We start from the raw sequence: 16,289 nt of genomic DNA on the forward strand, positions 1-16,289 counted from the left end.
ATAAATAAATAAAACATATTACTGAAGAAGTCCAAATGTTTTGTTAGGACAAAAGCACTAAACCTGTTCTCATGTTTCACTTTATTATTAATAACACAAAAAAATAAAATAACAATGGAATTTGGATCATTTGTTGGTGGATTTCCTTTGATTGTTGGTAGACTTGTATTCTGTTTGCATGGGAATGTAACAATAGTTGGTGTCTTTTTGTACCTACTACATTGGACTTTATTTAAGATTCATTCTTGGATTACAGTGGGTCTATTCAGAAGACGATTTATGTTTCACATGTGCTGTTGAAGCAATTTATTTGCTATTTGCTGCTCAAACACACTTAATTGTTTTTAGTTTTTATTGGTTTATATTTGTTTTCATGGAGGTTCACCTTTTGGATTCAGTTTTATTTCTGACTGCCCCCAACCATTTACATTTTGAAAAGCAACTCCAGTAAATCCTGATGGTTGGTAATAATCTGAAAACATTGGAGAAACTAAAGAACGCTGTGTTGTAGGTTTTTATAAGTATCATAATAGTAAACCTGACAATTTAAAAGCAACAGTATTGGATATAGTTAATAATTGTATAGATGTTTTTTAAACACATTTTTTACTGCTGTAGTTTGTCTTCTTAAATTTTTGAAATGTATTTAAAGTGAGTATTCAGTGTTGTGGAGTTTTTACTCTGTAAAGGCAAGTTTGCCGAGGCGCTAAAGAAAATTGTGGAGAAAGAAGAATTGTTTGTTTTTTACGAGTGGATTAAATTATTATCCAGAAGTGCAGTGGAGTTTTTCTTTCGTGGTATTACTGACGTATTTCTATCTTCCTTTGGTGGTTTTTGCAATAATCTGAGAACTGTTAATGGTTATCTTATGAGGTTGCCCTTTCTCTAGCCTTCTATTCCATATGTGAGTTTTACTTTTTAAGTTTTTAATGAATTTGAGTAACATACTGGTTTCTATGTCTGTCTAGGTACACATTTATTTGAAGAACAAATGGGTGTGTTTGTGTATAAGAGGGATAGAAAGGAAGAAAGGAAGGGCATTACCAAAAAGTGCCTCCCCACAAGGCTCCTGTACTCCTTGTTGAGCATTAAAATTTTTACTTGTATAATTTATTCTGACTCTTCACTTTTGTAGTCTTAACAAAGAAACCATCTCAAAGGTGCATCAATTGCAGTCTTCCAAGATGGCTGCACATTGAGTAACAGCTCAATTTCAGCTCTTCCAGTGTGAAATCAGAAACTCAGAAGAGAGAGCCAGTGAACTCATCTTTTTCAATAAATTTCAGTAACTGGCTAGCAAGTGCACTGCCTGGATGCCAGCAAAAAAGAAATAGAGAGGACACAGAAGAAAATTGATCATAAAAGGTGAGGAAAAAACACTGACTAGGAAGAATTTTGCAGCTGTTAAGCAACAAGTGGTTCAAGATCTAGCTTTAGTTCAAGACATGACATGCAGTAACCTAGAGGAAAAAAATAAGTCAAATGTAGTCAGAACTGATTAAAATAAATGAAACACTGATTATGTCAACTCAAACAGCAAAAGGCTGGAATAAATGGTAGAAGCTGTAAACAGATATTCAGATGAGGTGATAAAGCTGCAAAAATCAGAGGTCAAAAATGAAGAAAAAGTTGGCTGAATATGAGACTGCTCAAGAAGAGATGTTAAAAAAATAGAATTAGACAACAGAGCATGTAAGGAAAACCAGAGATTTTCTGCTGTAAAAGAAAAGTTGGAAGGAACTGACTGTGCTCTCATAAAAGTAATGCGCATACAAATAAGTAAGTGGACTGGTATTCCACAGCAGGAGTTGTTAATTGAAAGGACACATTGTGTGTATGCTCCAACCTGGCTATGAGAACGCAACCTAGAACTTTAATAATAAAAATGCAATCCTACAAACAGAAGGACTAAGTATTACAAGTGGGAGACAGTAGAGCGTTTGTGGAAAATTATTACTCACTATAGGCAGAAGAGTAAATTTATTCCACTAATTTAGGAATATCAAGAAGCAGGGATGATGCCCAGTTATCTTCAGAATATGCTTTTCTTGAAGGACAAACATTTTTTGAAGTAGAACATGTTAAAGAGGAAATATATAAAAGTTTGTCCAACAAAAAGTGAGGTGTGAAACATTAGGAGATTCTGCCTTTTTTCTGGTAATAAAGACCCCACAGACTATGCCAGTGAAACCTTTTCCAGTGTTTTAATTGCAAATGCTTGAGAGACCGAAAATATCATGAGCCAACTAGAACATCCAAGAGTATGTTGGAAATGAATCAATACTGAATTTGGGAGATGGAAATAAACAGGACTAAAACCAGCAACTTAAAAATTGACAAATTTGGAATTACAAGTCATTAATTATGTTTGTGAAACATGACAAAACAAGAACATCTGGAAATACTGGACTTTTTTGATAGTGTTAGACTTGTAGGGGACTGTAAAGTATATGTCCTACTTCATGTCGTTAATGTTTGGAGAAATACTTAGACGAGAGAGCTAACTTAAGTAAAACAAAATTTTAATGACAACAATATTTTTATAGTGCATGATATAATCTGCATGCTATAAAGTAAAATTGTTGCAGTTATTTTCAAGTGTAATGGGGATACTAAAGTAAGCATGTATCCCTGTTTTTCCCTTCTTTTTTTCTTTCTCCTTGTTCAGTTTTAACAAATGTAGCCGCTACAATGTAAAAAAAATCTGGTCAAAAGAGTATGATGCAAGAAAAAATGATGTACTTTTTCTCATTTGTGCATATGGGAATGACTGGATTAAGGCCCTTGGCTTTGTCTAGTAAGTTAAGAGAAAGCAAGTAAATAAAAAAGAACATAGAATATAATAAATCTTTCCTCTAGCAAATAAATACTCCATGGAGACCATCCTGATTAAGAGCAGTACAACCAGAATGCTTTCTTTCAATGGCTAGGAGGTGATATACTCTGAAAGCATTCAAGTATTTTTTTTCATTCTGGGAAAGCAATAAAGATAAGATCAAACCAGACAGCAGTTAATAGTAGCATAGGAGTCTTAGCATGGATAAACTTCCTTTTAGGTTAACCCACGTCTTTGAGTGTGTGGCTGTCCATTTGGGACAACTGTTCCTCTTAAGAGGGTAAAACTTTAGTATTTGAAAATGTACATAGTTTTGTGTGTTAATATTAAGTTACTAGGTTTTAAGGGTTTGAGGGTGTACTTTTTTTTGTTCAAGGGGTTTCAGTAAAATAAAAAGTTTTGAAAAGATATGACAGAGGCTCAAATGGATTTGACAAGAAACAACTTGTATAAAAGATCAACCTGTCAAATTGGTGTGTGCATGTAACACAAAGGCTGGAACTAGATACTTCACAAAAAAGCTGTTAAATCATTAGTCCCACCTTTTATTTTTAACACAGTGATGCTTTCTGTATTATTTTTAATGGTCTCACAAATGTATACAAAAAAAGAGTAGTGAAATATATTAAAAATGTCTAATGCAAATAGCTCTGCTACAGGAAACACATTTTGAAAGAAATGAACGTGGATTTGATAGAGGTTTTCAGGATGATTATTCAGTGGAATACACAGGGGAAAAGGAAAAGACGAGTGCTTGTATATTAATTGCAATAGGAGCTCCAGCAGTGATAGAAGAGGATAAAAAAGGTAATAAAGGTAGATTTGTAGTACTAAAGGGCTATTGGCAAAGGAGGAGGATTACACTGGCATGTGTTTATATTTCACCAAGAACTGCTGTAATTGAGCTTAAGACATTTCTGGGAGAAATAGTCTTCAACAGGGGACACTACTTATAGGTGGGGACTGGAATTTGATTTATAGCAGTGAAGATGTGTCTGGGGGGCCCAGAAGGGAAAATATAACAAAGGAGGGTAGATTTTTGAAGACATTTATGAAAATATTTGACCTAGAAGATGCGAATTCAGTAGTAGGAGTTTGGAGTGAATTTGCCTATTTATTCCCCAAGATACAAAAAAACTGAGCTCTGATAGATGGAGCTTACATTTCACAGGAGCATTTGCACTTAATTGAAAGTATTGACATGCATCCAATAACTGTCAGATCATGTGCTAATAACTAAAATAAAAATGCAGGATAATAAAATTTAAACAAGACACTGGTGCTTTCCCACCTATCTGTTGAAAAGAGAGGCATTTAAGGAATGAATAGTGAAAATTAGTCGGGAGTTATTAGAGAAGATGGACATTTCTTCTGAAAATATAGCTAGGAAGTGGGATAAAATTGAAGTGGATTTGAAAAATAAGGTGAAAATAGAGCAATATAGTTAAGACAATTATTTAGAGGGACTGACAAAGTGTCGCAGAATAGGGGGGAATCTCTCATAAGAAGAGGAGCAGTTGCAGAATGCTAAGCAAAAAATAAAGGATTACCTCAATAACATGCATGAATTTAGATGCTGTAAGGCAACTGCTTTTTCATAATAGAACCAGAGCACAAAAACTTTTGGTGCAACGACTCTGGCAACAGAAAATAGAAAAGGTTGTCAACAAGCTTAGGGAGCTTATAACAAGGAAGATAACAAGAGACCCTGTACAGGTACTAGAAATATTTTAGAAATTATATGAAAGTCTGTATAAAGCAAAGAAATATGGAGATCAAGAAAAAGTACAAATAAGAAATGTTTATGGAAGAACTAAGTATGCCAAGGTTAGAGGTAGATAAGGCTCAATTACTAACAGGATAGGAGGAGATGAGATAAAAGTGGTGATGTATAACCAATCTACAGGAAAGTCCCCAGTAATGCATTGTATTCCTGTGGAAGTTTGGAGGCTGTGAGAGAGGGAGCTGATGGGGATCTGGAGGGTTTTGTTTGACATTGTTTTGGGAAGAGGAGGAGGAGAGGCGCTGACATCTTGGAGGAGAGCAGTGGTGGCTGTAATACCTAAAGAGGGTAAAGACCCATCAGGTCCAGCTTCATATAGGCCCACTTCAATCGTAAACCATGATTATAAAGTGTTTGTCTATAATGGATAAAAGAATGGCAAGGATGATGCCAAAATTGATGGATATCAATGTGGTTTTGTGGAGGGGAGGCACACATTTGATAACATTAACAGAACATCGATGATCAAGAAGGAAGCTGAATGTAAGAAAATACCACTGTTTTTGGTGGGTCTTGATGCAGGGAAAGCATTTGACAGAGTAAGCTGGAAATTTAGGAGTAGAACAATGGAAGCATTTGCATTCCCAGATAAAATTGTAAAGTTGATTAGAAGAATATATGAGGGATAAGAGGTGAAAATTTAAGTGAGTGTGTTTCTCTCTGATGATTTCTGTTTGAGCAGAGGAGCCAGGCAGGGGTGTCCCCTTTGTTGTTTGCACTATATTTAGAACCATTGGCAAAGAAAAATAAGGGAATATGAAATTCAAGGATATAATTGGTATAGTAGTCAAGAAAAGCTGGTTCTGTTTGCAGATAATTTAATTTTGTACCTGATAAAACCAGAAAAAGATATTTTAGGGTTGTGGAATATTTTGAGGCAGTTTCAGATTTTTTCAGGATGCAGAATTAATGAAGATAAAACAAAGGCAATAGTTGTAAATTATGCACACACACACATTGGTTCAGCAATATCTATATTTATGGAGACATGATAAAATGAAGTACTTGTAGAAGTATGGATTAAAAAAAGAGTCTGGTGTGGTAGATAAGGATATGTGAGAAGAGACTAAGCAAAAGATAATACAAACACTGAGAAATTGGAAGCTCTGTTATATGGATAATGGGTATGGATAGAAAGATACAAGCAGTAAAAATGTTGTAGTTCCTTTAGATTTATGCACAGGTCAGGCATCAACCCGAGGAGAAGTTGTGGATTTTATCTGGGAGGGGAAGGTGGCAAGAGTGGGATAAAGTGATTGTTCCAATTGAACAGGGCAGTTTGGGATTACCCAGTTTGAAGCCGTATTTCAGAGCTACACAGTTAAAGCTCCTATACATAACACAAGCAGAAACCTATAATTCAAAGTGGAAAGGGATAATCATGAAACAAGGAAACTCAAGAAAAAAGGAGAGACTGGGATTTTGGATGCAAATCCTTAAGGAGAGTAACCTTTACCATACAGAATATTATATTAATAAAGTAGCAGAAAGTATTCTAAGAAGTAAGCCAAAATGGGAATTGAGAAAGGAGGTTCTGCTGATAGGGGATGACTGCAGTTAGGGATACAGACAATAGGCAATAGGGATCTGGAATTTACTGGAGACAACTTGCAAAGAACCAAGGTATTGGGAACAAATAATTAGAGAGGGAAAGGTAATAGAATGGGAAGAGCCTAGGAATTTATTTGGGCTGCAAGCTACAGATTACCTTCCCTATCTATGACTGATATCAGAATATAGACAAATAGAAAGAAATAGGGAATCCTAAATGAAAGACCAACACTGATAGAGTTTTTGGTACTTTTCCGTTATCAGGGCAACAGTTCCAAGGCGCTAGCATACAATGATCACACAGCTGTCAGCCCTGAAGTGGGAAAGTACCGATTTAAGTACAAAATGTAGACTTCGGCCAACACCCCTGATACCTTCAGCAGGAGCTTTGGTATGCCATTGGCATTCCAACAACTCACCTAAATACAAGCTTTTCTCTGTCGCAGGAAAAATTCATGGCTCAGGGCCTCATGCTGTCAGGAGTTTGTGCGCCTACCATTTTGTTTCTCTTTTCCCATTAGTTAAGTGACCATAAAGTTAATATACTTAAGTAAGGAAGTGGAAGGTAAAGTCCCCTACATGGTGTGCAAGGGGAGTGCCACTGAAAAAAATAAAAGATCCTGAGTGTGTTTGCTCATTCAGTTTGCTGCAGTTTGCCGTGATCCTTGTGGAAGAAGAACTTTGCATTTGGCAGGTTCTGTGCTGAATTCTCTTAGCAGAGCATACAGAATGTTACCTACTAGGTCTGTGTTTCGTCAGTCTACATAGAGCAACAAAAGTACCAGAGACAGCTTCATGCATTGGGAGTTCTTCCGTGGTGCCTGGCTAAATGAACCTAATCATCATGGGTGTTACACAACAGGATTCAAACCAGAGTCATAGTCGTAATCTTTTGTGGTAAACTGCCAAGTTAGATATCCTCTGTAGTGTCACACTAACTGCCTCTCACACAATAGAGAGAGAGAGAGAGAGAGAGAGCAAGGCTGATTGATTTACAACTGAGTGTGACACAATAATATTCAAATGCTGTTAAACTGTTATTACTCCTGGTTTTATTGATTTATTTTTATTTATCTATCTATCCTATCTGCTTGTTTAAGTGGTCAGCTGGGTAAGTCCCTGGACCTTTTCAGCCACAATCCAGGCACAATAGTAGTTGTAACACTTCTTTCTTTCTTTAGCAACTGCTTCAGGGCTAACAGCTGTGCAATCATTGCATGTGCAGCCTAGCGCTTTAGAACTGTTGCCCCAATAATGGAAAAGTAAAGAGTTTTTAGTAGAATCTAGAACAGAAGCTGCTGTTAAAAAAAGAATAATTAGTACAGCATACAAAATATTGCATGAAAACTATAAGGATCCATCAGAGGAGGTTAGAAAGAATTGGGAAGGGAGACCGATTCTTCCAGTGGGGGTATATGTACCCCTCTCAAATATGCAACAGTCTAGAAGATATAGAATCTTTGCTTGGAAGTGTTTACATAGGTAATTTTATACCCCAAGTAGACTCCAAATAATTTTTCCTTTGGTAGTTAGCAAATTTTGGAGGTGTGATGAGGAAGAAAGAGGTAATTGGGAACATAGAACATTTTCTGTGAGTGTAATGAGCTGGCAGACTGTTTTGTCAGAGATGCTGGGTGAGCAAATTGGTGCAACTAAAGGAATGATTTTTTGAGCTATGATACAGAATCGGAATTGCCTAGATATAGTAAGGTCTTGCAGAGTCTAATTATGGTGGCTGCCAAAAAAATGACTAGAAAATGGAAATCAAAGTCTAAGCCAACTTTACTAAAAGTAGTGAATATAGTAACAGAGGTAAAACAACAGGAATTGGGATGTTTAGAAAACGGAAGGAGCAAATTACATAGGAAAAATGGGAGCTGTGGAAACAATACATGCAGAGGAGGAATGATGTTTAAAAAGAAGGCAGGATTTGAATGAACCTTGTAATGTTTGACAGTGACTGGATAGATTATAAGTGATATATAATGTTTGCATCTAAAATTGTTAATATGGTTTGTTTTGATTTATATAAATGTATGATTGCCTGGGTCATATGTGATAATTTAATAAAGATGTTTCTTCTTTAAAAAAGGTGTAGAAGTTGCAGCAGGTTATGTACCACCACAAGAGCACTACATAAATACCTTATCTACTGAACGAACTTACAGCCCAGCAATGTCCTTATCAGAGTGGCTGTGCCTTTATTCCATAACTGTGTTTTCAAAGTTATAAGTATGTAGTGTTTTTTGCTGATTAGTGTATTCCTTGAAACTTGCTTTCAAAGTCCATCTTTCAGTTATGAACAGTAACAAATACATAGACACACACACTCAGAAGTACAGTGAGAGACACAAAAATCATGATATTGGAAAAAAAAGAATAAGGGAGGGAAGGAGAGGAAGGGGGGAGAGGAAAAATCAGGATATTTTACTTGTATTTTCTGCTGCCTCAAGTTACTTTGTCTTCTCTCATTCTTGCTGTGTTCTGTCATTGTTTTGACACTGACAAATGCTTGTTTGGTGCCTTTTTTTCCTTAACCTTGCCATTAATAGTCCCATTAGAGTGCATTATGTGAATGTCCTACTCATCTTTAATTCTTGTGAATAATTTTATTTTCTTTTTATTGTGCTATTTTTAGTGGTGGATCCATTGTGTTAATATCCTCTATTGCTGGTTACAGTCCCACACTGGTAAGTACCTTTTCTATGATTCAAACTGATCTCTGTGAAACTTTTTTTTTTGTACTTAGTCTTACATTATGACTCTATTTACAAGGATGTGTCTTTTAGGGTATTGGTCCATATTGTGTAAGCAAGACTGCCCTTCTAGGATTGACCAAGGTCCTGGCTTCTGAGTTTGGTCCCATGAATATTCGTGTGAACTGTGTTGCACCTGGACTCATTAAGACCAAATTCAGTACATATGTAAGTATCTTAGCAGCTTTAGAATTGACTTGATGAGGGAGTGGTGCATCAAACACATATTTTAACAAATCAGGCTAAATTACTTTGAAGACTGGAACAAGGGTAATGTTTATCTTAACTTTTTTAAATCCCTTAGAATAAGTGCATTTCCACATATGTGCTGCTTTTAAACAAGTTTTGCACCATAGTACTTTGTACAGTATATTTTCCATGCTGCTCAAGTTTTTCATGGCTTCTGTTTTTATATCTTGAAATACATTTCATTAATATGTTTTCACATGAATCTTATATGGGTGCAAATGGCATAATTTTGAATTCCACCGAATTTGAAAAATAGAATTTGAAATGTAATTCCAGCTGCAAATTTTAGATGGTATAAAGTGACCAATGCTCCCTTGTAGGAGGCTTTATGCCCCTACACTTCCTTAATTTGGTTTGCTGGTTGCTGCACCTTGGGAATAGAATGGCCCTCATTTGTGAGAATATGTTAGGAACATAGGAATAATACTAAGCAAGAGAACACGGAGACCATAAGATGCCTGGCTATGCACATCTTAAAAGTAGACAAACTTAAAGTTGTTGTCACCCTTACCAAGCACTTAATACTGCTTGCCTTCCAAATCGAGCATGGTCTTGCATTAAAAGCTTGGTGTAAAATGTCTAACCATCCAGTCATCAAGACCAAGCCAAAGCAGTAATTTCTTTGACCTGTATTAGCAACTTATTCCATAAGCTAGGAATACATTGTTTTAGGAAACTATCCCTTCAGTGAGTCTTACTTACATTTTATTGCAGATTTAGAGCTCTAATGAGGGAGCTTGTAGAGGCTTTGATTTTGCAAATAAATAGGAGTTCAGATAGGCTCAGTGTTTCTTCGCTCAAAAAGCTAGACACATGTCACCTCAGAGCCAGCCAGAAGGCTACTGAGTATAAGGAAAGTCATGCTAATCCTTTGTGATTGTTGAAGGATTTAATAATTTTTAATTTTTTAGCTTGGACGTGTAGATAACAGAGGGCATTGTATATGATGATAGGTCTGATTAGGGAAGATGGGGTAGATGACTTCTTTGAACCTAGAAGATATTACCTTGGTATTTAACTAGGCCAGATAAAAGGATTTCCTGACTATGGTTGAAAAATGATAAATCAATGAAAGAGAGTTATCCATGTAAGCATCCAGGTCTTTTATGACTCTTATGTCCCTGTTTGAAGAGGAATGCCATCAATAACATATAAGGTGGGAGGGGCTTATTGCTGAATGCTACAACTCTGCACTTTTGCATTTAACTTGAAACCATTTTCAGTACACTATGTGCGTGCGTATTCCATCCTTTGCTGGAGCTGTTTAGTATTTGTGGATGAGCAGAGAAAAGTGCATCACTTGCATTTGTCAGCAAATGTGGTCAACTACATTTAGGAATGTTGGCTTGGATGTGTGCAAAATAAATACCCAACAGGAGAGGGCCTATCATGGATCCTTGTGGCACATGATGTGGTACAGTTGTACATTCAGAGACTATACTTTCAACTTTTACAACCTGGCATGCTGTATAGCCAATTTGTAATACAGAGCACAAAACAGTGGTTTATATTATTTGTCTAGTTTTTCAATAATATCAGCATGGTGGGTAGTATCAGAAGCCTTTGCCAAGTCAAGATTAGCAGTGTGCTTTGAGTCGCCACTATCTACACCCTCTGTAACCTTTCTAAAAAGCTTACAAGGCTGAGCAGGCAGGACCTGCCCTTTGCAAAACCAAATTGATTGGAATCTAGATCTGTCTGCAGAAATGAGTTCTGCTGTGATATGTTCCATGGCTTTGTATATAAGACTGGTAAGCCTGTAGAGGAGACACCCTTGTGTATGGGAGTCACAGTGGCTGTTCTATGGGCATTGGAAACAAATCCTTTTGTTAGGCAGAAGTTGAACAGGTTAAGTAGAAGGTAAAAGCTCAGTCAGTGCATACTTGGCACTGATGAGAATGCAGTCTGGTATGTTGCTGGGTCCAATAAAAGTATTATTTTTTGCTTTTGACAGGTATTCTAAGACTTGTTCCAAGGTGATTCCAGAAAATTAAACCCTGCTACTATATTGGCCATGTCCATGGGGTCAGAATGAGTGATATGGGTGAATTCAGTAGATATTTGAACATTATTCTTTAATTTTCTGACATAACTGAAGAAAGATTTTGTATTTCTCTTTATGTTAAGTTTATAATCTGCTTCACATGTTTTAATAGTGTTCAAGTTCCTTGCTGGCATATGTCAGTGTAGCCTTGAGGTACGGAGATGAGCATTTCTTGCAGCATTTCATTATTTTCCTCATTTTGTTGTAGTTTATTAATACTAATACAAGGAGTTCCATCAGATACTTATTCCTGATTTTACCATTGTGTTTTGGGTGGATGGATGCTAATTATTCTATGCAGCTGTTCAGGTACTGGTAAAAGTCAGAGGTGAATGCTACAGCCTTTTCAATTGGGTCCATTTGCAAGGGATTGACTTTCATAGGTCTTCCAAGCTGTATTAGATTTACATTGGAGAAGTCTGTAAAGGTTGTCTCATTTGATAATGGGTTGTAATAACTAGGCCTGAGAGAGAAGATTGATTTGAGAACAGATTTAACCAGAGAAGAGGAGATGACAGGGTTGTTCTACAGGCAGTGGCTGGATTGGTAGGGAACTAGGTAGGTCAAGAATAATAGAGCCTCTAGTTAGTAGCTTTACAATTTGCTCCAGTGAATTGGCATTAATAAAGTCTAGGAACTTTTTTTCAGGTGTAACTGTGCCAATTCCCTTAGTAAGAAGGCATTTGGTTTGATATGTTATGCCCCAATGGTTTTGAGATAATTTATGTGATCTTTGGGCAACATTGATGGAAATCTGCAGTTAGTAATGATTCAAGAAGGAATAGAGGTATCTATTCAAGTCAAATATGTCCATGCAGTGGGAAGAAATAATAGATCTAGTCAGAGTACAAGAGTACAGGGACTTGTGAAAATGCAGAATTGTATATAGATGTAATAAACTTAGAAGTGTGTCACCAAGATTAAGGATAAACCTGAACTTCCTTTGTGATAGCTAAAGTAGACCCCATCCCAGTAGTACAAACAGTCATACAGTAAGCCAGATGCATGTTCAGTTTAAACAGTTTTAGTAAAGCAAATATTTAATGACTTAAAGACAAACGATGAAAAATGTGTGTTAAAGTATGCTAGGCCTTGTATATACAGTAAAAACCTGGCATGGCAGAGTAGAAGTAATAGTAGACCTTTATGTAAGTAAATGTGTGCTCCTTTTAATTCTTGCCTACCTCGTTGATTTAGTTTAATTATCTCTCTCTCTCTCTCTATATATTTATATATATATATATATATATATATATATGTAAAATTAGTGTCTCATAAGGAAAAGACGTTAAAGCTAGTGATTCATTTTGTGTGGTGTATCCTTCATTTGATGGTCACAGTAAAGACTTTGAGCCTAGTATTCCATTTGTAGTTTGTCATTTGTGCACATCCTGAGGAAAATTATGACTGCTGTATGACTGAGGGAGTAGTTATTTCTGCCATGTTGGAACTTACTTTGTTTCACCTTTGTCACTTTAAGTCATTCTTGTGGACAGTCTGTGGTAATGTTCTCAGTATTTATCTGGGCTGGAGGTGGCTCTGGAATGAGTCTTATGACCAGTGTTTCGTTGGACTTTCATGCAAGCTGCTGTAACTTTGAGCTGGCACAAAGCTCTGGTATATGGTGGTATCAGATGGTGTGTTTCAAACTCTTAGCCTTAAGGAGTGTATTTAGCCAAAATTGTAGCATACACTAGCTACTAAATTTAATTTTATTTAGTTTTTCTAAATTTAATTTTGTAACATTACCTAATTTGAATTACTGACAACACAAATACTTTTTCTTTATATTCTGTATGCTGATTAATCAAGGTTGGCAATCTTATCATTTTCACTTGTATGTAATATGCAGTTCTGATGATATTTTTTCACTGTATACTGTTTCTTCTTCAATAGTTTGTATATTTTTGAGTTATTTTACACAAATACACACAGAAAATGTGTTAAGTACAAAAGAACAAAGTAACCATTGTTGTAGTTTTCCCTACCTCCTCCCAGTTAGAAAGGTGGTTAGTAAAATAGAAGACGGGCTATTCTGTTTGCCACTTCCAAGAACACGATCTTCTTTGGACAGGGTGGAGTATCTCCAAAAATCAAACCTTTGATCATAGGTTCATAGGTTGATACTAGGCTATCTGCCCTAGGGCATTTATAAGCGTAGCCAGAGTGTTTAGATTTGTTGACTGTGCCTCTGTAAAGTAGGTCACAGAAGGTAGCCCTTTTAAGGTTTGTTTACTGTACCTCTGTCAAGCAGCAACACAGAAGAGATCCCAGGGGTAAACTTATGATTTCCCATCCATTCATCAAGATTTCTCTTGAAGAGGGTCAGTGAGGGGCTCTGCCTGACATGGATTGGGATTTTGTTCCAGAGTGAGGGGAGCCTCTGAGATATGAATCTGTCCCTCCAGCATGTCCTGTTTATTTCTGTGCTGAGGTTCAAGTCCCTGGAGCATGTAGCTCTAAGGGATTTAGATTTCCTGAGGTGAAGCATGTCCATTAATTCTGGGTTGGACATGGCTTTATACGTCAGACACAGATCGCCTCTGAGTAGGCGGTATACAACTGAGTAGAGCTGAAGTTTCTTTAGCCTAATTGCATAGGGCATCTGTTTGAGCCCCTTGATCCTCTTGGTAAGATACTTTTGGGGCCTTTCCAGTTGCTGAAGGTGTCTGGTAAGGTACATCCTAAATGGGGCATTGTACTCAATTATGGGCCTGATAAGTGATGAGTAGAGGGGCACAATGACCTCTCTTGATCTAGATGTTAACCCTTTCATGATAAGGTGGGCTATATAGAAGGTCTTTCTAACCACTTTGGCAACGTGATTGTCAAAGGCGAGATTGCTATCTACTTGGGTCCCCAAGTCCCTAATTACTTCTGTACTTAATGGCTTGCCACCTGTGTGGTAATTTGTGGGCACTTTGTCTTTTCCAAAGGTGATGACTATGCACTTTTTGGCATTTAGCTTTAGGCCATGGCTCTGGCACCTAGTTATCCATCTCTGAGACCCTTTTGGAGGATGCTTGTGTCAGTCGGAGAGTCAATTATAGCACCCAGTTTGCAGTCATCTGTGTACTTGGTCAGCCATAGTCCACCCGTGTTAGCCTGTACCTCAGAGAAATATATACCGAACAAGAGAGGTCCCAGGACTGAGCCTTGTTGGACTCCACTTGTAACTGGTTTAGAGTCTGACATGGCACCTGCTATTTTGACCATGTGGGTTCTATCCCTGAGCCAGTTTGCTACCCATCTTGTGACATAGGGGTTGATATTTAAGCTGGAGAGCTTATTTATGATGCCCGAGTGGGGTATTGTGTCAAAGGCCTTTGCGAGGTCCAGGTAGGCTGTGTGGACTACCTTCCCTTCATCTTTGGCTTTGGTAACTGTTTTAAAGAAGTCGACCAGGTTCAAGAGGCAAAATCTGCCCTAACGAAGCCGAATTGGGTAGGATCCAGTGTCTGGAGGTTCCCAATGTCTTTGTTTATGATTTCCATGATGATACGCTCCATAGTTTTGCAGACCAGGCTAGTCAGGCTTATAGGGCGATAGTTTCCGGGATCTGCTGTGGCACCACCTTTGTGGAGTGGGACCACTGTTGCTGTACGCCATTCCTTGGAAACATATCCTATAGTAAGGCTGAGACTGAACAGTGACTTTATATGAGGGTTTAGTTCTTCTTGGAGCTCGTGCAAGATGCAGCCCGGGACACCGTCTGGTCCCATTGATTCTGTGTTTTTAGCTTTGGAGAGGGCAGCTCTCACCTGTGCATCTGTGATCTCAGGAAGGCTACACTCTGTTGGGATAGACATTTGCTCTTTTTGGGGGGAAGGGGGGGAGTTTGCACTGAACCTTTCTGCCAGGATATTGGCAATGTCTGTGGGTTCAGTGACTTTTTTGTCATTTTGCACTAACTCAGAGCATATCTGGGAGTTGCCTCCCAGGTTTCTGACATAACTAAAGAAGGCCCTGTGATTATCTTTAGTGTCTTGTGCAATTTTTCTTTCAAAGCTGGCTTTAGAAGATTTTATGAGGGATCTTAGTTTCTTGCTAGTACTGATCAGTGATGCCTTCCCTTTTTGGGATTTTGCTCTGTCATGTAGTAGCTTTCTCCTTCTGTTGTATAGTTTATTTATGGCCGGGGTCCACCAGACAGGTGGTCTGCCTTTGCAGGAGTGAGTCTTGGTTTTATTTGGGATAGCACGCTCCATGCTTTTCTAAAAGATTCTGCACTTTGGGCCGTATTGTCCATTGACCCGGGGGCTTTGAAGGATTTCACCTCAGTTTTGAGAAGTGTGAAGTTTGCTTTTGAGAAGTTCACCGTGGTTTCCTTGACTAGGGGTGGGGATGGAATATGGATGTCCAGTGAGATTTGTTTATGGTCTGATCTTACCAATGAGGGGTATACCTCTGGTGTGGGACATAGAGACCCCATGTTGGTGATGACCAGATCCAGTATGTTTTCCCCTCTTGTGGGAGTGGTGACCAGTTGTTCCATAGCATTTGAGTTTATAAATTCTAGGAACCGTTAGGCGAGGGTGTTTGGGCTTGAGTAGTTTTCCCAATCGATATTTGGGTAGTTGAAGTCACCCAATATAATAGTGTTTGGAGAGACCTTCATATTCTCCAGTGTTCTCAGGAAAGCCGAGTGAGGTTCCTGTGTTTGGGAGAGTGGTCTGTAGCAGGCTACAAACTGAAAGGTAGTTTTGCCCACTGTTAGTTGCACATGGATGGTCTCCGAAGCTTCGTGCAGTGCCACTAGCCTGGAGGTGTGGGTATCTTTGATAAATATGGATACTCCTCCTCCTTTTGTGGTTCGGTCCGAGTTTTGGGGCCGGAAAGCATGGTATGAAGTATAGCCTGGTAGTGCTGGGGTGCTCTCGGGAGCCTTGAACCAGGTTTCTGTTACTGCACAGATATCTATATTCTCCATACTGAGGAGAGTCTCAAGTGCGTGCATCTTGAGCTTTAGACTTCTGGCATTGAGCAGCATTACCCTTAGTTTTTTTTTCTTTGTGTTGTCTATGGGGGTGGGTTTGTCTTTTGAGCCTTGCCTAAAAAAGGCACTATGGG

At 38.0% G+C, this 16,289-nt stretch overlaps 1 protein-coding gene across 1 annotated transcript in view; it reads left to right on the forward strand.

Annotated features, from left to right (window-relative positions):
• Window positions 1-16,289, forward strand: part of LOC122790909 (dehydrogenase/reductase SDR family member 4-like) — a 388,748-nt gene that overhangs the window by 254,610 nt on the left and 117,849 nt on the right. Inside the window, exons 5-6 of the mRNA XM_044058593.1 lie at window positions 8,809-8,860; window positions 8,960-9,094. Of these exons, the coding sequence (XP_043914528.1) occupies window positions 8,809-8,860; window positions 8,960-9,094 (187 nt within the window). The remainder of the gene's footprint in view (window positions 1-8,808; window positions 8,861-8,959; window positions 9,095-16,289) is intronic.

This window comes from Protopterus annectens, chromosome 16.part0 (genome assembly GCF_019279795.1).
Source record: "Protopterus annectens isolate FY-2018-M chromosome 16.part0, PAN1.0, whole genome shotgun sequence".
Taxonomy (NCBI): domain Eukaryota; kingdom Metazoa; phylum Chordata; order Ceratodontiformes; family Protopteridae; genus Protopterus; species Protopterus annectens.